The sequence below is a fragment of the Urtica dioica genome, chromosome 11 (genome assembly GCF_054948205.1).
Source record: "Urtica dioica subsp. dioica isolate 48M chromosome 11, U.dioica_male_clone48M_v1_H2, whole genome shotgun sequence".
Lineage (NCBI taxonomy): Eukaryota > Viridiplantae > Streptophyta > Magnoliopsida > Rosales > Urticaceae > Urtica > Urtica dioica.
The window spans coordinates 18,129,955-18,156,910 of record NC_142766.1 but is presented as its reverse complement, the minus strand read 5'-3'; the positions used below and the strand labels follow the sequence as shown (position 1 = coordinate 18,156,910).

General features: G+C 34.4%; 3 protein-coding genes across 3 annotated transcripts; all 3 read right to left on the bottom strand.

Annotated features, from left to right (window-relative positions):
* Positions 1-360: 360 nt before the first annotated feature.
* LOC149381926 (uncharacterized) lies at positions 361-2,941 on the bottom strand. Its single transcript, XM_089629967.1, has 3 exons — positions 2,707-2,941; positions 2,266-2,421; positions 361-1,197 (listed from the first exon to the last, which is right to left on the bottom strand). The coding sequence occupies exons 1-3, from the start codon at positions 2,716-2,718 to the stop codon at positions 727-729; spliced, it is 639 nt and encodes a 212-aa protein (XP_089486093.1). The 5' UTR covers positions 2,719-2,941; the 3' UTR covers positions 361-726.
* A 10,107-nt stretch (positions 2,942-13,048) lies between these two features.
* LOC149381925 (uncharacterized) lies at positions 13,049-14,131 on the bottom strand. The gene is made up of 3 exons (XM_089601446.1): positions 13,808-14,131; positions 13,561-13,709; positions 13,049-13,302 (listed from the first exon to the last, which is right to left on the bottom strand). The coding sequence occupies exons 1-3, from the start codon at positions 14,129-14,131 to the stop codon at positions 13,161-13,163; spliced, it is 615 nt and encodes a 204-aa protein (XP_089457572.1). The 3' UTR covers positions 13,049-13,160.
* An 11,652-nt stretch (positions 14,132-25,783) lies between these two features.
* Positions 25,784-26,956, bottom strand: LOC149381924 (uncharacterized). The gene has a single exon (XM_089630027.1). It carries the CDS (start codon positions 26,436-26,438, stop codon positions 25,935-25,937), a length of 504 nt encoding a protein of 167 aa, XP_089486153.1. The 5' UTR covers positions 26,439-26,956; the 3' UTR covers positions 25,784-25,934.

Sequence of the window (26,956 nt, the reverse complement as noted above, 5' to 3'; positions counted from 1 at the left end):
TTTTTGCTGCTCCAATAAAGAACTTCAAACCTTCATTTTGAGGGTTTGAATTGTGAATCTTCAAATTTGAGGGTGCACTATTGGGACCCTTAAAAATTGTTGTGCTAGTATATTTTAGCCTTTTATTTTGTATATGTTGTTAAAATTACTGTTTTTCAAAATTGGATAAAAATATTTCCTTTATCAAAACCATAAATAATATAGATTTCGTTGTTAAAAATAAAAGCTTCGGAGTTCATAGAGGATTTCACATTGTACTCTCTTATTTCCTATAATCTAGCATCTTTAGTAGATCTTCACAAAATGAAAAAAAAAAAAAAAAATAAATAATAATAATTCGACGAAAATTATTATTAAGTTGTGCAAAACACTTATCTCTAATTTGTCAAAATGCACGTAGATGTAGATAACCCAGATAGGTCAAGCTTGGACCCATTATTAATTACTTGGGATACCATATTCCTTGGCATAACATACATTCATAAATCACTCAATATTTCCAGTTCAATGAAGTGGGGACAATTTTTTGTCACAACTCCCTCCCATTCAAATTCAAAAATCATAATCCCAAATCCGTTACAATTCGGCATAAAGTATACACACACAAATTAGGGCTCGCAATAATCATGCAACTTTTTTTTTTAACACATTTAACTTCTAATTAATTAAACGTCAAAATGCAAAGATTTAGTTCACATGAAAAGAACCACTAGACCACACCATGAACTACGAGAACAGTAAGCCAATCCCACCACAACCAACGGATCGATCGTGTCCCGTGGTTTCTACTCCGCGCTCGCCCTCACCGGAACGTGGACTCGACCTCGGAGGGGCTACAAAACCATTGACGAAGAGCGAGTTTGATTCGGAAACAGTCTGAGCCAAGGCAATATCGTCCGGTCCATAAATCCCGGGGCTTAACTGGTTTCTTCTACATCCATTATTGGCTGCTTTTCTCTCCACTTCGAGGAAGTGCCCAAGAGATGGACCGGATTTCGGGTTGTGCGAGTCGATGGAGCTATTACTTGCGCACCAAGAAAAACACCAAGTCCTCGACTTTTTAGTGCCGTTGGTCTTTTCCTTGGAGGGTTCGGTTTTTCTTAGCCTGAGTGACCTTCTTGAGAGCTCAACGATGCTTCTAACGCCTATGAGGCTCCCCAATGTGATACTCTTGTCATGAAAGAACGACCCTGTTGACTAAAAATCAATTTGGAAAATAAGCTCAAATATATATTAGAGTTTAGACCATTAAAAACATACTCCCACATATCATAATTTAGAGAGAACATTGTAACAATAGTTTTCATTGTCATAAAGAAATTTAAATAAATATGATACATGAGTCATGATGAAATTGGATTTTTTTTTTTCTAAACAAGGAAAAATTGGAGAAAAAAAAAATGACCATTGAAGAAAAAAATAAATAAGAATTACAGCTTCGGGCCGCAGACAAACAACGTTTTTTTTTTCTTCCGAACGAATAGACGTCATATCAACTTTAGTCATTGAAGGTGTCCAAATTGTCACACTTTTATAATATCTGGGTAGAAAACTTAATTTCACGACTTGCATAATTAATTTTTTTTTTTTTAATTTCTCTTATCAAATCACCACTAAATTGAATTATTTCCCCCATAACATTGACATTTCTGTGTAAAGTGTAAACTGAACTACTGAAGTAAAATAATAAAATTCCCTACACTTCCACTTGTTAAAGGTTTCAGCCAAATTTTCACCTGGGGCGTGAGCTACACACTACACTACCTTAAAAACGTCACGTCACACACGAATAGTAAGGTTTAAGCGAAAAAAAAAACGTTACAAAAGAAAAAGAAAAAGAAAAATGAGAGAGACATATAGTGTGAGTTGTGACATGCAAACTGGAAAAACAGACAGTACTAAAGGTTGAACAGAGCATAAGAAGACACCCATTTGTACGGAAGCGTATGTCTAAAGCACATGGTGATCACAATCACATTACTCTCCTCTCACTCACATCACATGCAATGTGGGAAAATCAGAACATAAATACCGGTCTTCACACACACAAGTCATGTCTCTTTGATAATTATCTCAAGACCAGATAAGGGTATTTTGTATCTAGATATAAAAGACAAAGTCACAGCTTCAAAGTTTAGGCTTCCATATCATCATAAACCACTGTTTTCTCTTTTACCATTTGATCTCAAAGGAAAAAAGAATTCATCTTTGTTGCAAGAAGAGAACAAACTGAAACAAAACAAAATAAACATCTTTTATACTGACCACAGTGTCTAAATCTGAGGAGGAAACAGTGGAGCAAGTTGGAGAGGCAGTGAGTAAAGTGTTGAATGAGATTGATCCTAAAAAAAAGTCTCTGTTTATAGCCAACCCAACTCTTGCATTAATTGGCTGAAGACCCAATGGCCAACCTTCTTCTTCCTACATAATCACATCAAAGTTTGTAACTTTATGCCCAAAAAAAAAAATGTATATATCTATTGACAATCAAACAAACAAGAACAATGTGATATGAGGGAATTAGCTGAGAGACCCACTTGGCATAGAAGATAAAATTATGGGGTAAAAGAAAACACATTGACCCACGAGAGGAAGAAAATAAAAACCCAGGATGAGAAACAAACAAGAAGTGGGTGATAAAATGTCCAAACGTATGAGACAAAAAACTCAGAAGACATGATGATATGAATATAACATAACATGTACCTGCTCAGTCATGGCTGTCAAAAAAATAAAAAGGAATCTGAAATGGGTTTTATGATCAGCGAACCGAGTCAAATGAGGTCACTTCAGTTGAGTGTGAATGAATGGAAGAAGTCGCTTAGTGTCAGTGTCACAGATTGATCTCTGATGATGATATTGAGCGAGTGAATTTCCGGTTTGCAATGCATGTGTTAATAACTTGATATAAACAAGAAAAGAGCGAGTAGTTTTTGTTTCATAGTCTTGAGGAAAATATGGGCTTGGACTATGCTCACACTCATCATAAGACATGGGTCCATGTCCATCATTATTTTTTTGTGTGAAAAGTAAAATTATTATTGGATGCTTTTTCTTGGGCTTTGTTGACTTGAAAAATAAAATAGAATAATTTTGTTACCAAAATCGAGATTTAAAGAGGGAAAAAAAAAGCCATCAATAACAAAGAGGATTCAGAGGCTAAATGACAAAGATAGCCTGGCTATTAGCTAGACTTATGTAATAGGATCCTTGGTGCTTGGAAATACAGAAATGACAACTATAGATATTCGTGTAATAAGATAATAAAATCAGATTTTTCAACACATAGAGTTTCTTTGTCATGACCATCATCGTTTTGCATTACGATCTAATTTAGTACTTCCTGCAAAAGAATATGATTCATGATTTATCGGATTGGCGGGTTAAATGTAGTCATGTTCTATTTCGTGTAAAATAGTCAGTAAGTACATAGGAAAATGATATTTTTGTAATTTCAACATGAACGCGGAGAGAAGTATCCAATAAAGTGCAAAGGTTCTGATTAAAAAAAAAAAGTTTAACGCTATTATAAGTAAGCTGAAAAAGAAAAAAAAAATTATGTTGATTTGGTGACAAGCGTTAATTAGAAGGGAAACAGCTCTACCTTGATTGGCTTCCCTTTGGCCCACAATTCCTCAATTGGGTTGAGTTGTTACCAAATCCCTTTGAATTTCGATTAAAAAAAAAAAAAAAAAAAAGACAAAACAAAGCTTTCCTTTTTCTTTATTAATTTTATTTGATAAACGACCGAGAGCGAGAAGAGAAGAAACTGACCTGTCATTTCATATAATCTAGATCTTTCATAATGAACCTTCATAATATCAGTATCGGTATGTACTATGATTAGCCAACTCTTAAAAACAAAAAGTCACGTTCATTTTCGTGATTAATAATCTAGATTTAGCTCAAAATTTCATCATGTATTGAGTTTGTTTGAAGATCGAAATTATGTCATGATCTCCTGGAGAAACGCAAAGCATACGCATGTATTTTCCAATATACAGTGTCAAATTTTGATTGGTAAAACTACATTTCTAGTAATTTTCAAAAGTGCCAATGTTAATAAATGAGTAGCGTAAATACTAGATGTGAAACGTTGCCACTATTAATTTAGTAAAATTTTGAGGTTTTGATGAGGCCCGTTTTCTCTTCAAAAAACAAATTGTTTCATTAGCAAAATATATTGGCACTGTCGTATCTTATGGCTTCAAAACTTTGTACGTTTTTTCATGCTGTTTCCACTAATTGCAGATAAGGTGGGACGTCTATTTTAGGGAAATTTTACAAATATCTCGTAGATGATAATTTCCTGAATATTTAAAATTTTCAAGTATTTCATAAATACCTTTTTTTTATTTTAAGATGACTTTTCCGTTACTTTAAATGAAACCGAAATTAAGAAAAAAAAAATGAAATGAAACTAAAAGAAAAGTCAAATAAATCTGTAAACGACTAGGTGAAAACTGTAAAAGTAAAGTAAATATATCTTTTAAATAGGTTAACACGGTAATTTTCACTCTATTTTATGGATGAAATTTGGACAGATCTACTACTCATATTGATGTTTTTTTTTCTCAAAACCAAACAAAGTAAAATTTTGAACAATTTTATAAGTGAGTCCCATGTCACATGTCTATATTCCACCCTGTCATTACGCGCCCTCCGCGCTCTTCGGCTTAGTGGAGGGACGCGATGCCCTCCTTCGCGACTCTGGTTTCACTCTAGCTGTTCGACGAAATGTCGCAACAAACAATGCTCTACTTTTTGGCGCGGGTCGACGGTAATATGTGAGGAAAATCCGAGCAAAATTTAGAGGATTTCTTGGTGAGTTTGGCTTGGAATTGCATTATATCTTTCTTCATTTGATTGACATGATGCTAAGGATCAAGAAACTCTAGCCAATCTTGTTGTCTGTTGTCTACTTTGGAAAACCATCATTCCCTTCCCTCAGGTAAAAACCTCACATTACGGCTCTAACAAATATAAAAAAAGAATCTACCTTCTTGTGGTTTAATTCTGGTTGCTAAAATCTTGGTTTTATATCCTCATATTTTTTACTTTGTGTGTGTATGAATTACTGTTTGGATCATTTGCCCAAATTTAACATGGTATATAACTTGATAACTGTATTCTTGGAGTGTCTCTTTCAATATCATCCCTTCATAATTGTTGGAATTCTAGTGAGTGAAAATTAAAAAAAAAAGAAAAAGAAAAAAAGAGCATCAATCTTATGTCCATAATTTTATGTAATAGAGGCATACATGCTACAATTTTGATAGTTATAGACGTGTATATCTACAATTTTTGTAATTATACACATGTACATCTATCACTTTGATAATTATAGACATGTTTGTCTACAAATTTCTATAATTGCAGACATGTACGTCTATAATTTCGATAATTGTAGACATGTAAGTCTACAAATTTATGTAATTGTAGATTTATACGTCTACGATTTCGATAATTGTAGACATGTATGTCTACAAATTTATGTAATTATAGATTTATACGTCTACGATTTCGATAATTGCAGACATATATGTCTACAATATTTGTAACCATAGTGGGTGAATTCTAATATGAAAAAAAATACGAAATCAAAAACTAACTTGAGTTGGTGAGGATTTCGACGATGCCAAAGCTACGGGTGGTGACAATAGAGGCAGGGTCGGACGACATAGTGACGATGCTGAACAAGAGGGTACGTGTGGAGGCGGCCACCGTTGCGGGGCTGCGTTTGAAGGGGACGGAGCTGGCGGCGGAAGGGAGGTGGGATCGGCGTCGAAGATGAGAAAAGAGAGAGAAAGAGAACAGAGAGAAAAAGGGAAAGAAAAAAAAAAGGGAAAGAAAGAAAAAGGAAAGAAATGAGAAAAAAAAAATTAAAGGGTAAAATGGAGATTATACATTGATCATGCAAATAAAAGTGTACTAAATTATAGTTTGGTTGATTTTGATCAAAAACATTGAGATCACTAATAAATCTGTCCAAATCACTTGAGAAATGAGCGGATCTATTAGTTCCTATAATAAAAAAATTTATAATCAATAAAAATCATAAGTTGGACACATCAATTAGTGGGCACAATAAAATGTGTCGTCTCATAAAAAATACTAACAAATTTTTAGGCTTAAATATTACGTCAACTATCCGGCATAATTTCAGGCGACTAGTAAAAAAAAATTATAGATTTAATAACAATTATGTCGACAAATCATGTAATTTTGTTTGTTTGGAGGAATGAATGGGTTTTATTCCCATTCATTTATTTTATTTTTGTTTTAAAATGAATGATAATTGTTTTTCTTTTAATAAAAAAAAGCTTACTTTTGTTTAAAAATTCATGATCTACACATAATATTGTGGTATGTATCATTCCGTTCAAACTTAAAGGTTTATGTAGTAACGGTTACTGGAAACAAAAAATGGGTATTTTACCCGTCGAAAAAAAAATTAGGTAATAAACTGTATCCAACCGAAAACGTAAGGTATTTATACCCCCATATTCCGTAAGATAAAAATATATAAAATATCTAAAGCACACAATTTTATATTAAAAATTAATAATAATCTATTTTAAACAAAATTAAAGTAGTAATTCATAATCTAAAATTTTGGGTAAGGAATAAATTGTCCATTATATGTCAACAAATCGTGTCATTTATTTTGTTGACATGTATGTCAATAAATCATATCGTTTGTTGATATAAATGTCAACAAATTGTGTGTTTTTTTTACATATATGTCAACGAATCCACAAGCTTTCTTTTGTTGACATATATGTCAACAAATTGTATCATATGTCAACAAATCTGAAACAAATCTTGTTTGTTGCCGAGCAAGAAAGGAAGGCCGAGTTTTCCTTTTTTTGTTTAATTTCTTTTGCTCTGGAACGTTTTCTGGAAAAATATCACATGGAGAGAAGAAAGAGATGGAGAAGAAAATGAGAATAGACAAAGAAAGGGAAAAAAAATGATAAAATTGTACACAAACTTTTCTCCCTCCAATTTTCACTAATAGATGTGTCCAAATTATACTTGTGGTTGATTATGAAAAAAGTTATTGTAGCAACCAATAAATCCGTCAATTTCCCTTCACACAAAAAAATTAATCTGGAGAATGAGTTTAGGCTGGCGATCTTTCGTCCTACATCAACGATTTCCCATTGGGCTACTTCTCTCGTAAAGCCCAATACATTGCAGCTCATGCAAATCGTGACGAAGTTTACAAGATACATGGTAAAATAATAACAACAACAATAATAATAAATACATAAAAACTACTTGAGATTTAATCAATTTTCCTACGTCCAGAAACTAATAAAGTTTTCAATTAAAAAAAACTAATAGTTTGAAAAATAGTCGAGATTCGTTTAAATTCATAGAAATAATCAAAACTAAAAAAAAAAAAAAAAATTACGCATAGGCAGAGCCAGAAGGCGAATTTAAGGGGGAGGGAGGCTAATTTGAAAAAAAAAAAGTTTCGGGGGGGGGGGGGTAGTTTGTTTATTTTCAGGGTAAAAATGTAATTTAAAAAAAAAAACAGGTCAAAAGTGTAAAAAAAATGAAGGGGGCCTTGAGCCCCTCTTAAGCTCCCTGCACATAGGTATATATTTTTTTATTGATTATATATCGTATATATAATGATAATTTTTTTTTGTTCCATTTTATAAATATTTTGGAGACGCCTTGCATGCTATTTTACAAATCAATTACTTTTTTTTATACTATTTTTCATTTATACATATCATATAGTTGATTGCATGGAATATTTAAACTTTGATTTCAAGGAAATCTTGTAAAAATCTAATAACGAAGACAAATCAATTACTTTTGAAAAATTATTTTATATATATTTTTTAAAAAATTCTATGATATATTCATTATTATTTTATTTATAATCTATGTATGTTTGTACGATGTATGTATATATGTATATCATGAGAGAGAGATCAGATTAAAAAAATCAGTGTAATTAAAAAAAAAACCGCCCACATTTTCATAATAATGAGAATTTATTACATATAAAAAAAATTATGTATCATCAAATAAAAAAAGACTAATGCATTTATATTCATATATCTATAACCCTAAATTATATACACACATATACAATGATTATTCTAATGGGCGATCAAGACCGGTCCAAGCTATTATCTAGTCTTAAACAAGAGTAAAAAAAATTAGTATTTTTTAAACATATATTAAAAATAAATTAGGTATAATAACTTATTTTTTCAACAAATTGATGCCTTTTATTCCACAAAAAATTAGAGTCTTAGATCATTGCTCAAGTAGTTTAAGCCTACGGCCATCATGTGACAATATAATTATGAATAATTAGACGAACTAAGTCACATAAAATATTAGAATTATACAATACAATATTTCAAAAACATAAATTGAAATAACCGCTTATGCTGAGGTGACAATTGTCCTAAAATAGTCTTGCTGATTTTATATTTTCCTTTATATGGTTTTTGGATTTTTTTTTCATGAATATTGGTTAATCGATTTGATCAGAGCTTCTTTTTTGCATCAACGTTTTTCTTTAACATCCTCGAATTTTTTTTTTTTAATAAATAAATTAAACAACTTGCTAACCATCAAACTTTATTAACATTCATTAATACAAATTAAAAGCATAAATAAATTCAGCGCAACATATCTCATATAACAAATATCAAATTAACCATAACTAATAGCGACATGTACAAAACACAAAAAAGTAGCCAAAACTAACATCAATAAACGTATATGTATAATAACCAAAGATTCAATATTACAATCATAACATCTACGAATAACAATGAAAAAACCATACAAAAGAGAGCGCCACGTTTTCTCGAAAAAAAAAAAAAAAAAAAAGAAAAAAAAAAAAGAAAAAAAAAGAGAGAGATAGACCCTCTATTCTCCACAATACTTCTCTTTCCTCAAGATCTTTGTGTCTCGATTTTGAGGTGGGGGAGTAAAACTTTCAGATCTATAAATTCAAATCCTTACATATTTAAGAGAAATTCACTAAAACAGAATAGCAAATCAAATTACAAAAGAGAAATTTCATTAATTGGGCTTAATAACCCATTAAATATCAAGATTAGACCCTAATGTTTAAAAATATCTAAATATGGACTTTTGTATCGAAAATGGACAAAAATGCCCCTGAGACTATATCAGCTCAGCCTTTCCCTCTCACTCTCACTCTCACACTCGCTCAAACTCTTTCAAATCCACTCAAATCCACTCAAATCCTCTCTACTTAAGCGGGTTTCAAAAGAATCATGGGTAAGATTACTAACTTAACCATTTTTACAAAGTTTATGAATGTATATGATAGAATGTAGCATAAAAAATCGATCAGATCTGAAAACAAAGTCCAAAATCTGGGTTTAACTTGTTTGTACGATGGTATACGATGAAATTTAAATTTGTGTACGATGAAATTTAGAAAAAAAATTGGGTTATGTACGATGCTGTACGATGGTGTACGATGGTATACGATGTTGTACGATGCCGTACGATGCCTCTTTTACAATGTACGATTCTGTACGATGGTATACGATGCTGTACGATGCAGTACGATGTCTATCAGTAAGATGATGTACGATGATGTACGATGGTGTACGATGGTATACGATGACGTTGTACGATGCAGTACGATGATGTGCGATATAGAAGCTTATTTTGCATAGTTTGACTGTTTTTTTGCAGTTTTTGTCATGATTAACGGCACTTGGGAGAAGGAAGGACACCAATGGGTTTTCACCAATGCAGAATTTCGTGCATTCGTAATTCCGAAAGAGGTAACGTACACGGAGTTAGTAGATTTCTTATACGAGAAGTTCGAGTTAGACAGATTCGCGTTCGACTTAAAACTCGAAGTCCCATACGAAGTCGGTACAATTCCAGTAGGTCCTGCCGTATTGAAGGACAATGGTGATGTTTCGCATTTTATGAAGCACAAATATCGTAATAGATTTCCACTCTGTGTAAGTTTGGTACCGAAACAGATCGAGGTCATTGCACCTATTGCGTATCGAGGACTATGTAAAGGGAAAGATGTGGAAGTTGGAATGGTGTCTCGCAATGAACCGAAGAAGAGACGGAATACTCTTGTTATCGAGGATCGACAAAAAGATCCTATAATTGAAAACAAAGACGGTGGCTGTGACGATGACTTGTTTAACGAGTACAAGGGTGCCGGAAACGGTGACGAAGTATACAGGCGTGATAGAGATTGTAATCACAACAGTGACGAATATGATGGACACAATGGTGATGAATACGAAGATGGCGAAGGTGATGAAAATGAAGGTGGCGAAGGTGATGAAAACGAAGGTTGCGATGGTGATGAAGAGAATAGTGATGGATATGACGGAGATAACAATGGTAGAGGTGAAGAATTTGAAGAATTTGCCAATCCCGAAGAATATGAAGAATTTGTGGAAACGTTTACGGTACCAACGGGTCATTGTGAACCATCGGGTCAATGTCAGCGTGAGCCTCCGATGATCGGATCACCTATCGTTCCTTATTCATGGAAAGCACCCGAGTTCAGCGCCGATGATGTTGTGAAGGAAAACCCGAGTCATTATCCAAGTCATTCTTCTACAGGTAATTTAAGTGGATTCAAATGAGATTCAAGTATAATATGAAACCACATATTGTTTAACTAACCTTTGAAAGTAACAGGTAGCTCAGAAGAAATATATATTGGGCAGCAATTTGAAAACAAGCATGAACTGAAGAAACATATCCACTTGTACGCGTTGAAACATAATTTCGAATTTAGAGTGAAATCTTCTTCGAAAAAGAGATGGTATGTTCTATGCAAAAACGAGAGATGCACATGGAGGTTGAGGGGTGTCGTGCAGTGGTCTGAGATGTGGGAGATTACGTCGTACGAGGGTAAACACTCATGTGGGCGTGTTGTTCGAACAGAGGGCCATCGAGGAGCGGCACCATGGGTCATCGGTCACGTATTTAAAGACAAGTACTCAATTAACTCTATGGCGGAGTATTCGGCGCATAACGTCAGGGAAGAAATGAAGACAAGATGGGGTGTGAACGTATCGTATTTGAAAGCTTGGAGATCCAGGGAGAAAGCTATTGGGTACGTGCGGGGTACGCCGGAACAATCGTACCAAAAGTTACCGTCTTGACTGTACATGTTGAAGCAAAAGAATCCTGGGACGTTAACAGACTTTGTGCGAGATGGTGATAAATTCAAGTATGCTTTCTTTTCCATTGGGGCGTGTCGTAGAGGCTTCAAAGCATGTCGGCCGGTCATAGCATTGGACGGTGCATTTCTGAAGACAAAATACGGGGGACAGTTGCTTTGCGCAATTGCAATGGATGCGAATTCACAATTATATCCACTTGCATTCAGAGTTGTAGATAGCGAGTGTCATGCTTCTTGGATTTGGTTTTTGAGAAGATTGCGAGAAGCTATCGGTGAAGACGTACCTAATTTGGCGTTCATATCCGATCGCCACGTTAGCATCATACATGGTGTCGAGGTTGTGTTTCCTGGTATCCCTCACGGAGCATGTTACCATCATTTACAACTGAATGTCCAACACAAGTTCAAGACAGACCATTGTCGCTTTGAACTTTACGATGCGGCTTACGCCTTCAGTAAAACAGCATTCGAAGCTAATTTTAGACAGTTGAGACGTAAGGATGTCGAGATGGCAAAGTATCTTGAAGAAGTTGGTGTCGATCGGTGGGCCAGAGCTTTCTTTCCTGGAAAACGGTAAGAGTCTAGAACTTCTTTTGTACTGAATTTTTTATGTCGTTGATTATATAAATCAAGTATGTTTTATATAGGTACGACCTAATGACGAGCAACAACGCAGAAAGCTTCAACAACAAAACAAGGAATGCGAGGACGTTTCCCATTACGACGTTGCTCGAGTTTATTCGATTCACACTCCAAACTTGGTTTTTTGAACGAGAAGAGATAGCGAACAAGTTGAACACAAAATTGACACCAACGTGGCAAAATGATCTCGCACAGCTAAATAATAAGGCACAGTTCGTCAATGCGTACGGACTTGGTCTATATGAATGTCATGTCAAAGACGTAAGAGGTGATTTCGATGTAGACCTTATGGCGAAGACATGCACTTGCGGACTACCACAACAATTGAATATCCCGTGCGAGCATTCTATCACAGCAGCCCAACATCGAAGCGTGGACGTGTACTCGTTATGTAGTGACTTTTATTTGAAGGAGACGTGGATTGAGATGTACAAGGAAGCCATATATCCGGTTGGCAATGAAGATCAATGGGATGTCCCGGATGAGATAAAAAACATGAAAGTTTCGGAACCCGTTGAAAAGAAGCAAGCCGGTCAACCGAAGAAAAGTAAACAAGGAAGAAGAAGAATTAATCGATACCCATCTCAAGGCGAAAAGATTGTCGTGCAGCGAAAATGCGGGAAATGTGGTGGTAGGGGACATAACAGAAAAACATGCACTTGGAGGGATTAAAACTTTAGACTTTGTGTGTTATTTTTATTTTTAAGTTTAAAACTTTAACGTTTATTTGAGTCACCTTTTTATCTTGTTTAATGGAGTGTCATCCGTCTCATGGACCTTTTTATACGGGACAATTAGGCTAGTAGCTCAATAGACCACTATCCTTTTAAAAATTGGCAAAGTTTCATTTTATTAAAAAAATAGCTCACCAGTTCGAAGTAACTGAATTTAACTATTTTAGTTAATTTAATTTAATTCAGCTTAGTGAGCTATTTTTCTTTTTTAATAAAAGGAAACTTTTGCTAGAATCTCAAAAAAAAAAAACTAGAATATTGATTATTTGTAATAAACTATCCTAATCTAGAATGAACAAGTTAGTTAGTTACTAATTTATTTACACACTATCCTAATCCTACATGAAGCTATGATGGAAAAGCAAGCTTGTCAGTGGCGTCAAGATGCAACTTTAGTTCTTTATAAATGTCTCGAGTTCTAAACCCTTTGTGAATGTGTGAATTTTTGATGTTTTTTTTTGTGAATCTCTTTAATTGAATTACATGTTTATAAGGTACAATAAAAAACACAATAGTCAACAAACCATCTCGATAATATGTTTATAAGGTACTATTACATAGAAAACCAAAAAGATAAAAAATAAACATCCGAAAATACAAAATCACCGGATAAGGTGGTTGTAGAATAAGTCCACGCACCATTTCTTCCTGAACGTTCTCATATTCGCACTTTGAAGAGTGTCAAATGATTCGTTCAGTACTACGTGCTCGACATACTTCAATGCGAACATCCCGCAATCACCGCTACAACACAAGAATAAGTAAAAGAAATTGTCACAAATAGTTGAAACATAACTTGAAAAAAAGAACAAACTTCTAAAATAACTTGTCAATTAAAACTTGTAAAAAAAAAAAAAAAAACTTCTAAAATAACTTGTCAATAAAAGCATGATTGTTTAGAGAAAGTTGTCAAAAAAAAGTTCAAATAACTAGTAAAAAAAACTTTTTGTACAAATAAACAAACTTGTAAAATAACTTGTCAATAAAAAGATAATTGTTTACCTGTAAGCACATTGTGGGACCTTGTCATCGACGATCCACGTCGGCACAGTGAACTTAATTTCACCATGCTCACTATCCCGGTAAGAGTGGGGATGGTTCTTGAAGAAACCACCTATGGCCACAACCCTAGCAAATGCTCGACTCCAAGTCTGAATAATAAACATTTTAACAATGTTAAGTAACCCTTATAATTTAATTAATTGTTGCTCTAAGGTAATAATTGTGAATAACATAACATTTTACGTACCTCCATCAGCTCAGTGAAGTCCTTTTGATGTCTCGACGACTGCATGAGATCCTTTTGGCAGTCGAAGACGGTAATGGTCCAGGCCTCGATGTCGATCCGAAATGTGAACCAATGAAGGTTCTGGAAGTTCACGACGAACAGGATCTCTCGAGCACCATCCCAAGGCAAAATATCGGCGTCCCTATACCCAGTCATCGGGCTAATAGTTGCCCTCATGTCCCAGTCCACGGGTTCGGGCTCTGCTCCCAGTTCGATGGCCTTGTTGATGTTCGCTTCTTCCGTTCTGAATCGGCCGTACACGTGCTGGACCCACCGACAATCCATGATTTGGACGTCTTGCCGATAACCGTCAAGAGCTCGTTGGCGAGCCCGAACCATGTGAATCATAGCATCAATATGCTGAGACATTACAAACATATAGCGTTATTTTAAATTGATTGGAAAAAGTGAAATTATATAATAACGTACCGAATCATGTAGCCATTTGGTTTCTGTCAATATCGTGTCGAAGAAAATCGTGTCTGCGTCGCACGTCTTCAGTCGAACAGACTCCATGAATTTGCCGTCCCACTTTTTTATCCGCAACCACTTAACGAAATTATCAAACTCTTTTTGCTTCGCGTCCTTCAACGGCTTGAACTTGGGGATCGGCTTTTCCAAATACTTGGGCTTCGTCGGATCAGTGAATTCGGCCCAACGCGACGTCTTCTGTCGCACTTGCCGATCTGGACGTGCCGGAGTAAGCTGTGCCTTCTGTCTTTTCCTTAGAGGAGTTGTGAGCGGGCGTAGCTTATCCGAAATGTCTTCTCTAATAGGACTCGACGAAGACGTCGACAACCTGGGAGAAGTCACCGGCCTGATCTCCGATCGCTTCGACGACTCGCGATGCGTTGAAGATGGCTTCTTCGACTTCTTCGATGACTCGCGATGCGTAGAAGACGGCTCTGACTTCTTCGATGACTCGCGATGCGTAGAAGACGGCTCTGCCTCATGCGATGGAGACGCCGGCTTTTGACTAGCCGCCGGAGGAGGAGGAGGAGGAGGAGGAGGGGTCCGGCGTTTACGACCATCATCTTGGGTCGTGGGAATTTCACCCCCAGGCAAGCCCGTTGCGTCCTCGAACAAAATGTTCAGCCTCCTCCACATACAAAGCTGAAAGTCAAAGTAATAAAATATGTCACAAAATTTAAACTTGTCAAAAAAATTTAAACTCAACTCTAAAATTTAAACTCAACTCTAAATTTTAAACTTAACTCTAAAACGTTAAATTATATTTAAACTTAACTCTAAAACGTTAAATTATATTTAAACGTAACTCTAAAACGTTAAATTAAATTTAAACTCAACTTTAAAACGTTAAATTAAATTTAAACTCTACTTTAAAACGTTAAATTATATTTAAACTTAACTCTAAAACGTTAAATTAAATTTAAACTCAACTTTAAAACGTTAAATTAAATTTAAACTCTAACATGTCTAACACTCATGCGCTCAACTCTACGGCCGGTCGTGGCAAGAGAACGTAAGACTATCCCTTGTGACTGAATCATTCGTTTTTGGGATGCTAGCAGTTGTTCTTGAGATGCTCGCAGTTGTTCTTGGGAAGCTCGCATTTCTCCCCACATTTCCCGTGTTATGACAAAGGCCTCGGGAATGTCGGCGCGAGAGGTCGTTGTAGGCCTCGATCCCATTGCGGGAGTGGTCGGACTAGCAAGACGAACACGTGGAGTGTCTGACACGTGTTCGTCGTCGGAGTCTCCGACGATGGCATCTTCTGCAACAGTCGCGACTCGATCTATTTCTTCTTCGATGTCTCGCGGCTCTGTCGCATCTTCGCCCTCGACGTCTATGGGATACAGACATTTGCTCGTCTGTGTCTCGAGGAGAGTGAACATTTCTTTCTCTGGTGCCCTTGGTCTCAGCATTTGAAGAACACCCACCTACAATACATTAATAAACGTTACCAATATTCCAAAATAATGTAAAATACATTAATAAACGATAAATAATAAAAAGTTACCGTTTTTTTATTCAAGACCGCCTCGATGTCTTTGCCCATTATGAGCACATTACTAGACCACGAGTGCATCCGGGGCACACGAATCCCCTGGTTCGACCCGAACCTCATCCCGATCTCTGGGATAGCCTCGTACGCCCAGTAATGAAGGGTATGGAGATTACCCGTCAATGTGTACTTGGCCTCTTTCTGTGCCACATCCGGCTTGTCCTTCAACTTCTTTTGCAGCGTTTCGTGATAACGCCGTAGGTTCACCGACAAGCTGGAATACGTCTCTGCCCAACTCAAATTTCCCCAAGGCATCTTGAAGAAGAAGGGGAGGTCTTGAACGATGTATAGAAATTTCTGCCACCTTTCTTCGATGGCTTTGTTGGCCGGCTGCCCCAGAAGATACCCGTAGACGAATACGAGCAGCCCGAGCTTGAACGCAGCGTCAGGGCTTCGACATATGGTGAACGCGTTGATCAACGCGCTCAACTTGGGCAACGCCGTTCAAGTGATCCGTGATCAATCCATCGTTCTTTTGCTCGTCTTGTTCGGCTTTGGTCGGACCGTCTTCATAAGTCATCCCCGAGACGAGTGCGTACTCGAGGCGTCCAAATCGTACCCGTTTGCCTCCGATACCAAAATGTATCTCGCCGCGTACTGTCGCCTCGATCTTCTTCTGAAGGAGAGTATGTACGAGCACCGGTGAGAAACCAAGCTCGCTCTCCGTAAAAAATTGCTCGAACGGAGTCCCGAGGATTCGTTCTTTTATCCCGAGCTCATCGAATCTACTCCGTACAAGCTTCAAGATCCCCGTCCCACCGTACGTGATACGCCCCGGGAATGAGACGTTGTATATGTAGTTTAAATTGTCCTAAAAAAAACAACAAAATTAAATCAGAATCACAAAACAAGAAATTAAATTTTAAAAAAAAAATCATCGTATAGCATCGTACAGCATCGTATATCATCGTAAAACAAGAAATTAAATTTTTTAAAAAAATCATCGTATAGCATCGTACAGCATCGTATATCATCGTAAAACAAGAAATTAAATTTTTAAAAAAAATCATCGTATAGCATCGTACAATATCGTATATCATCGTAAAACAAGAAATTAAATTTTTTAAAGAAATCATCGTATAGCATCGTACAGCATCGTATATCATCGTAAAACAAGAAATTAAAGTTTTTTAAAAAATCATCGTATAGAATCGTACCGCATCGTACGACATCGTACAAAGTCGTACGACAATTTTTGAGAAAACATAAACCCATCGTACACCATCGTATCGCATCGTAGAGCTCTATGAATTTCATCGTACGACATCGTACAGCATCGTACGACATCGTACGATGCATCAATCTCATCGTACACTGGCCCTAATTTCAAACCCTAACATTCTAAATCCGACCCAAATCAACTCAAATCAACTCAAATAAGATTAATACTAACTCATAAACCCTATTCTAACTATTTCCAAAGACATTTAACAACAAATTAGTTGAAAACTTACCTTTTTAGATGACTTTTGAGCTCGGGATTTCTGTGTTTCACCGCCGCCGAAGATTGAAGCGTTTCCATCGTACACCATCGTCCTCTATCATATTATATCGTACTGGCTCGTACAAGATCGTATGCCGTCGTACAATATCGTAGGAGTTCTCAGTTTTTTCTTTGTTTTGGAAGTGAACGAGTGAAATGGAGGAGAGAGGGAGAGAGGCGCGAATGAGTTCAAATAGAGGACAGGGGTATATTTGTCCGTTTTGGGTCCAAAAGTCCATTTTTAGATATTTTAAAAAGTTAGGGTCTAATCTTGATATTTAATCAATTTTTAAGCCCACTTAATGAAATTTCTCTTACAAAAATTGAATACCCACTAAACATGAAACAAACCTTTCGACCTTCCAAACCCCAAAATAAATTTAGAAAAAATACCCTATAGAAAATTAAGAAGAATCCTTGAAGAAGCTTAAGGAAATTGAAAACGATTCATTCATGAAGTCAAAGGTACGATTTTGATTTAAATCTACCATTTCAAATTAGGATTGATCGCATTCATGAATGCACTAATACACCTTTTTTATTATTATTAAAAGTCCCAAAAATAATTTTTATGATTTGATTGTTTGCTCGGAACTATCTGACTAGTTATCGTTAATTGTTTTTCGTTCCGTTAATTGTTTTTCATTGTTATTCAACAAAAAAAAAAAAAAAAAAAAATTTGAAAAAAATGCACGAAATTTTTCATTAAAATTTGGGTAAAATACACCCATACTAAACATAGAAGAATAACATTTTAACACAAGATAAATCACGGAACTAAAAGATGCACACAATTTTTCATTAAAATTTGGGTAAAATACATCCATAATAAACAAAGTAAAATAACATTTCAATACAAGATAAATCACAGAACTAAGTGCAAGTGTTCGCTCGTTGTGTGCATACTCCTATACAAGAACGGATGTAGAGCACATTATAATTCGAGCACTCATTTGGCTCTTTCCAAATACCCATAATGATTGGTGAAAAAATCCAAAGAAGCGTGGTCCGATAATCATGAAAAAATGATTCTTCCGCCTGTATAAGCAAAAACCTAACAGAAAGCTCACAAAAGGAAGGTGGAAGGCGGCTAATCCGTCGCCAATCCGAAACAAAGCGATAAAAAAAAATATTAAAATGTTCACAAACACTATAAGGTTGGAAAAAAAATTAAAATCATATCTCGTCACCACTTTGACAAATTTGTGCAGCCCTGACACCCCCTCATCGGTCGCAACGTTATTCGCAGGCATCACAAACCCCAAAAATTATCAAAAAAGAGTAGATCTGAAATTGTCAGAACACAAAAATATGAACAAAATTAGCTTGTACATGTGTCTTTATATTGTTTAAGTCTGTAACTAGTCAACGGCCGAGATTGAAACTGAATTCTGTTTTAACAGGCTTGACCAATTGGTTAGGCGGGTGATTAGCGTGAGTCCTAAGCAACGATGTAAATCAGGTTCTATGATTTATAAATAGAACTTGATGAGTGTTAGAGGGTTACAGGTTTATTACAAACGTGAGAGAAAACATTCTAGAGAAAGGAAAACACACAAAGAGAGATTTTGTAAAAGAAATCGGATTTGTGATTTCTGGGTTTAGGGTGTGAAACACTTTGTAATCTTTTTCATTGATAGTGAGACGAAAGAGCAGTTCCGACCAGTCTGGATGTTGTGTTTTTGGTATATTGGTGTTCGTGTTTGCTTGTGATCGAAGAAATCTTTTCTTGATCGTTTTGGAAGCTGTTTGGTATAACAATTTAGTTAATGATAAATTGCAATATAAATCAATCCTCAAAAATTAAGTTTCAATTCGACTTATTTACTGCATTACCTGATGGTCAAATACTTTATGAACTGTTTAACTAAAAAAAGTTTCTAAAGCTATCTTTTTTCTTTCAATTTAAACAAACTTTTCCTTTACTCGCCATCCTGTGTACATTTTTTTACAAAAGAAGAACCAGTTTTTTTTTTCTCTTTCCTATAAGATTTGAAGAGAATTTGAATGTGCGGTGTACTGTTCGTTCAAAGTAAAATTCTCTTCACTCTTTCGTTGTTCCTTCCATCAACAGGTCCTCCATTAAGTTTACATATATATAAAGCCCCTCCCTTAAGTTTCGAAGCATATTTTTCTCATATATTCTCTTAGATTTTTAAATTTGTTATTTATATCTGCAGATGTGATATGTACTACTGTGATTGGGATATCATGATTGTTTTCCACTTTAACTTTGTACGCTTTGGATTGAGTTTTGAAATTTGATAAGAATTTTAAACTGATTCTCTTTGACTTTGACAAATCTGTGGGAAAAGTTGATAATAAAGATTAAAGAGAAAGAGGATTTATCACATATATTATTACTAGTTTTAACAACGCGCTATGCACATCAGTGACGGAGCCAGAAAAACCCATCAGAATGGGCTAATTTGAAAAAAAAAATTCAGGGGGGAGCTTGATTGTAAAAAAATTATAAAAATTGGGCCAAAAGTATAAATTTTCAAGGGAAAAAAATGTAATTTTTTTTAAAATGGGCAAAAAGTGCAAAAAAAAAATTTGAGGGGGGGCTTAAGCCCCTGCTGGGCCTATACTGGCTCCGTCACTGTGTGCATGATTTTAAGATATTATAAATGATAATAATAGCAAGTAAAATTTATAGAGGTTAACTTGTGTTATCAAGCTTCTTAAACAATGGACACTAAATAAACCAGCAATTAAGAAAAAAAACCCTTAAAAATCATGAATAAATAATAAAATGTAAAAAATTTACTTTGTACATTGGTTAGACTTTTATGGGTAAATAAAACTTGCGTTCGCTTTTAATGAAATATGGATATACATATAAGGTGAAGGAAATAAATATGAAAGAGAAAAAGAAAGAGAATTTAATAAAGAAAATATAAAACTATTTAAAGATAAGTAATACGTAACAAAATTATAAAAGGTAAGAAAAATACTTTTATGATTCTACATTGCATAATCGTTGCTTGCTCCTCTCTCGCCAATTCGGGTTGTATGTCATGGTTAAGACATCCGGCTTTCTAAATTGTTGAGCCAATGTCATAGCTTATATATATAGCATAATATAGTATTAGTTATAATGATTATAATATACATAAAAAAAATTATACAAAATATACGTGTAATATTAATACCACATAGTTTTTCCAAGAATATATATATATATATATATTAATATATACTCAAAATAATGTATGTTATTAATATAGTATAATATAGTATTAGTAATTATGATTGTAATATACATAAAAAAAAATTATACAAAATATATTGATGAAAGAGGGAGAAAAAAAAATATAAATAAAAAAACATACAAAATATATTGATGAGAGAGGGAAAAAAAAATAAAAGATAATGTATGTTATTGATATAGTATAATATAGTATTAGTAATTATAATTATAATATACATAAAAAAATTATACAAAAATATATTGATGAAAGAGGGAGAAAAAAATATAAATAAATAAAATATACAAAATATATTGATGAGAGAGCGGAAAAAAATTAAAGGCCGGAGAAAAAAAAATAAAGGCCGAAAGGCCCGGGGAAAGAAAAGAACAAAAAAGTAGTGAAGGCCGAAATGCCGAAAAAAAAAATAAAAATAAAGGCCGGAAGGCAAAATAAAAATAATAAATAAATAAATAAAAGTTGGAAGGCAAAAACAAAAAAATCCGCCACGTGTCGCCGCCTGGCGACGCCACGTGGCGGCCTTAGGATGAATATGAGAGCGGAAGTGTTACTTATTAACTATGTTATAGATATAGATACGTGTAGCCCTGATTGATCCCTTTTCAGTTCTTATCCAGCAAACCATATGTAATTAAATTAATTAACTATAACAAGAGTTAATCATTCTAATACTTAATTACATACAAAATAAATATTGATCACAAGTTAAATTGATCGTATGCCCTCATCCTTCCAAAAATGTTCTCTTGTTGTTGTTTTTTTTTTTGAAGAGTTGATAATTAATCACAGTAACCTATTATATAAGAAACAACTAAATAGTATATATATATAAAAAAAAAACTAAGAATACAAGCACGTTTTGAAAACAAAGGCTAAGAATAAAAGCACGTTTTGATAATATCGAGGTCCTGTCTTAAAGACTGAATTTATGAAAAAGATCGACTGCTCAGTGCTCATGTTAAATTAAAATCTTTAAAAAATATATTTTTTTCGTCGTTGATGCAGTAGTCCAACCAACCATTCAAGCCTCATAGATTGATCAGAAGGTAAGATTTATTATTGACGTGTGGATATATTAAATTTGGTAAAATGGTGAAAAATAATTTATTAAAACACGTGAAAAGAAAATATAAGACATGAAGAATAGAATACTTGGGGGTTTGGGGTACTGACGAAAAAAAAAATACGGGTGGGATTTGATTCGATGAAAGTATTGTATCTATAACTATTTAAAGGAAGTTTGTTCCCACTTCGTAAATAGCAACCACGATCATTAAAATCATGAGAATTTTCTTATTTTATACACTAAATGGCATGTTTGGTTATGAAAGAAAAATGGAATGGTAATGGTAATAAGCAGTAATAAGAATAGGAATGTAAGAGTAAAGTAATGGAATATATATTCTATTGTTTGGTTTCAACTTTTGTAAACTTTAACATGTTGTTGTAATCAAAATCCAAAATGTCTAGTTTACTTTGCCTCTTCACTTCATCTCCAAATGTCGATTCCACTAAAATGAATTAATAGTTATTCCAGAGAATGATTATTCCATTGTAAAAATTTAAACCAAACAAAGTAATTGTATTTCTTAGGAATCAATTCTACTCTATTCCATTCTAATCCCTTGAACCAAACATCCATAGAGTGAAAGCCATGCCAGGATGAGAATCACACCATGCATGAAGCTCTGATCAAGTTTGGAAAAAATAAAATCCACAAATTAATGTAAGAGCATCCATATTGTTGTGCTAGAAATTATGCTAAAATTTTAATCTGTTAAATTTTATTCTAATTTGAACTCCAAATAAATGCGCGATAATCTATGCTAATGTTTCAAATCTGATTTTTTTTTTCCTTCCCTCTTTTAGTACTTCCACGGTGACTTAAAATCGTCTCCTCATTTAGAAGGTGGGAGTGCTTTAAAAATAAATGATTATTAAGGCCAAACATCATCTACATATGTATGTGTGAATAAGAATAATAAGGGTACTTAAGAAAAAGAGCCAATTTAAAACATAAATTTTATAAATAATCATGATTTGGTTATTATTACAAACTAGCCACTAACTAATACATACATCCTTAAACTAACAAAATTAAACTTCTAATTAATTTCTTGTCGGAAGCCGAACAAAAAAAAAATTAAAGAAAGAAACCGCCTAACACACGTTTAAATATTAAATCCCTAATTTTAGAGAAAACTCACTCGAAAAGTGAACAATTCAATTGAAAACAGGAAAAACAAGCTATCATTTCTAACCCCAAACCCATAAGAGACCTTGCGATGAAAAAAAAAAAAAAGAAGCTAAGAAGATTTTATTTTTAGTAACTTAAGGAAATTAAATAATTTGCTAATAAAGCTGAAATTATAAGGCTGTAAAAAATAGTTTATAGTTAATGAAGTATAGCAAATCTTTAAAATTTGTATACATAAGAAATTATGCTATGTTCATTAGAAATCAACAAAGAAACATTGCATATCACATAAATAAACAGTGAACGAGTAATGAACAAAGTCAACAAAAGGAAGGAACTAAACTTGATTCAACCGTCGGGAAAAAAAAAAAATTCCCGCCATTTGCTCCCAAATCTAATAAAAAATCAATAAAACCGATATTTATGAAAAAAAAAACCGAATAACAAAGAAGGAAATATCAAAATTGGAAAAAAAAAAAACGGAAAAACGATTGCAAAGGCCAAGCTTTCAAAGTTTTGCAGCACTGAGGGTGCAAAAAAAAAACAATAGTTATCAATGTGCTAAAACTTGTAAAGTTCAAGAGCCATATGTACATATAAGCTTTTTATAAATTAATATTCTGTGCACAATGCAGAAAGTTAAAATCTCAAAAGAAACCCATAACCTTATAAACCTTGTTAAAATTTATTATTTTAATGATATCGTTAATGAACATACCTACTTATTTGAGTTCACTCATCTCCAGATGGCTTCCATGATTTGTGGATCAGATGTTATTTTGAGATATTGAGCTATGAGACCATATTAAACATATATGACCTCCACCTAAAAAATGTAGCCCATAAACTTCTTTATACACATAGTGTTGAGATGGTTCTAAATTTATTTATTATTGCGCGGATTGATTAATACTCATACACTTTCAATTTTATATGATTGACGTTGTTAATGCCATTTTTTTTGGACCAAAGTTTGTGACGTGCGTCAGAAGTGTCATGATCTCTAAGGCCACCTCGGAATCACAACGGAAACAATGTCAAAGATGGGTTAATTATGAAGTGCCACAATCTCCAAGGAACTTTAGGAAAGACAATCGAGATGAGGGTAGTCGCCGGTCTTGGCCTTCTCTTTATCGAAAGTTGATTTTCCGATCTCCATCACGTAAATGAGACAAGAAAAAATTAGCTAAGTGGACACACAGGAGAGGAATTGCCTCCGTCGTCTCTAGATTGTAGAGAGAGAATGAGAGAGAGAGAGAGAGAGATTTCACAAGGTTTGCTTAAAGTTTCATAAAACTTTCCTCAAAGTGATGTTTATAAGGCTTTGGAATCTTGGGAGGCACGCAGATAGGCCAGGAGGCGGGTTCGCGGATCATGAGCGGCTAGGTGGATTTTGGAAGGTCCGCTCGAGAAGGTATCTTCGAGAAAGTGGCTCTAAAAAAGGTGACTTCGAGAGGGTGGTTTCCGATAAAGTTGACTTGAAAAAGGTGGCTTATAATGTGATTTCTAAGAAGGTGGTTTCAAGAAGAAGACTCTTAAGAAATAGTTTCCAAGAAGGTGGCTTATAGTCGTTTTTGTTTTTGATGTGCCCTTTTTATTTGTGAAAAATGATGGCATAACATAGGTCATCTAAAAATTATTTTATATAAAATAAAATAAAAAAACTTTACGAAGTAGCTTGTTAATTACTAAAAACAATGTTATTATAGAAACGGCATATCTTGGTCAATATTGTGATACCAAATATTCTAGAATTAATGTCACGTCGCGTACTATACATTTCAGATCTACAAATTATAACTATAGTATCGAAGTGATTTGTTTGATTTAGTATCAAATGTATAGCATATTATACAATTATTGAAGATAAGAAGCCCAAACTCATATGCGAATACATATAATATATATATATATATATATATATATATATATATATATATAAATGTAATGTGTAGCTGATGCCCGAAAGTACTACGAGTCTTAAGAACTACTGCAAGTTTATTTATTGATTTGTCGTGTTGCGCTGCAAAAAGGTTGCGCCCAAACCTGAACAATATTGTTGTAAAAAGTAAAGGGGTTTCTTGGGTTCAGTGGACAGTGGGGGCGCAAAAAATTCACCTTCAAGCTAGGATATCATATCAACTTTTGTATTCATTTCTGTTGGATAAATGTCCTTCCCAAGAATATTCTCTACATTTCTTTTTCAATTTCAATTTTCCCGAAGAAGAAAGAAACATCTTTTGCGTGCTGTTGCGTTGAGCCGTTTGATTAATTATGCCATCAGATTTTGTTGGACGCTGTGTCTTCCTTAAATCTTGGCTTAACTACGATGCAATGTGATGTTGTTTGTAAAATGACACGTAGCAAGAAATAAAGAAAATACATTTATCTAATTATATCATAGTTTCGTACGTACGAATCAAAACACTATTTTGAAGTTATACTTGATTACTGTTGTTAAAGTTTGAATTAACATTATTATTATTATTATTATTATTATTATTTTACAATGGAGTTCATGAGCTAACAGTAACAGACCTACTAGATCCATCAGTTTTCAGATCTCAATAAACTCAGATTCATAATAAAAGAACTATCAGTTTTTAGCAGTTATTTTTTTATACGCTACACATGTATATAAATATATATATATATATATATATATATATATATATGTATATAAATAGTTGTATTGTTACGGACAAGCATTGAATAAGATCTTTTATGTCCCTTTGATCAGTAAAAAAGAAGTTATTTCTTGAAGGCTTCGATGATGATTTTACGCAGGTTTTAGAAATAGCTCGTACGTCATTATTGATTATACTATTCCTGATCCGTCGTACTCATATACCAAATTCTGAAATATCAGATCTGAATCGAATTATAACACCAGGGGATTAAAAAAAACGTAATTAACCACGTATATGAGTAAATAAAAGTATAAAAAGCGTCAGAAATTATAAATTCCAAGGAAAAAATAGAGTTATTCAGGGTAAAAAAAGATTAATCAACAGTCATTAAAAAAAAAAAATTATATTGAAGCTGCGAAAATTAACGCCATTGTCAACAAAGATTTCGGACATAAAGATTTAGCTACGAAAAGATCGAGATCAAGATCAGTATAGAAAAGGTTAATTACATATAATAGTAAACGAATTAACGATCATTAATCATAGAAGACAGTCGTTGCTTCCTTGCCGGAGCTTCTTGATTTTGCCGCCAATCAGATCCGCTAAAATCGCCGGCGGGAACAAAGACTCGATCTCCGCCGCCACGTCGAGAAAAACTCTCCGGCGCGCCGTCGTGGTGGATCTCCGCTTCATCGGCGACGGCCTGGGCTTCCTCGGTGCCGGCGGACATTTGAGGATCGCCGGGACTTTGTGGTCCAGAGAAGTCGGAGTTTTGAAGCCGTTGCTGTTTTCGCGGCGATGATCTGGTACAACCAGTCCCATCGTAGACGACGACGACGACGACGACATTTCGAATTGTTCTTGCAATAATTGATCTTGATCTCGATCTTCTTCTTCTGATGAAATGCTAGGCTCGCGATTATTATGGATCTTAACGAGGAAGTTGAATTCGACTGCGTTGAGATCTTTCTCCGAGAGAAGCATATTCTCGGAATTGGTCACTCCCATTAGAGAAAGTGGATTGACTTTGGAATAATAATACATGTAAAAATTCGAAAAACAATTGGAGATTCGGATAAGAAGACAAGGCTGAACTAACAACCACTAGGGAACAAAATTAAAACAAAATACGAATTAATAAGCTTTCTAATTTCCTTGTAGGAGTGGACTTGTAGAGAGTTTTTTTTTTTTTTTTTTTTTTTTTGGGTTTAGAATAGAAAGGCCTATATAATTGGTAGGCTAGATAGAGAGAGTGGTGGTATTTAAGTCAGTGATGAAATGATATGTAGTCGAGAAAAATGTTGGTGATGTTCCAGAGAGTACACACAATCATCAAAAAAACTCTTCACCACTTTCTTTTGTTGGTTTTGTTTGCCAAGTTTTTTTTTTTTTTTTTTCCCTAGCGTGTATGGACTTTAAGTCCTCAAGCCCAGCAAGGTGCTCTATAATTTGATGAGTGAGGGAGAGAGAGAGGGCTTTTGAAAAACTCAAATCGGCGAAGGATCCAATGCAAAAGCATAAATAATATAGAAAAGAAAAGAAAAACTATATAAAACGACATA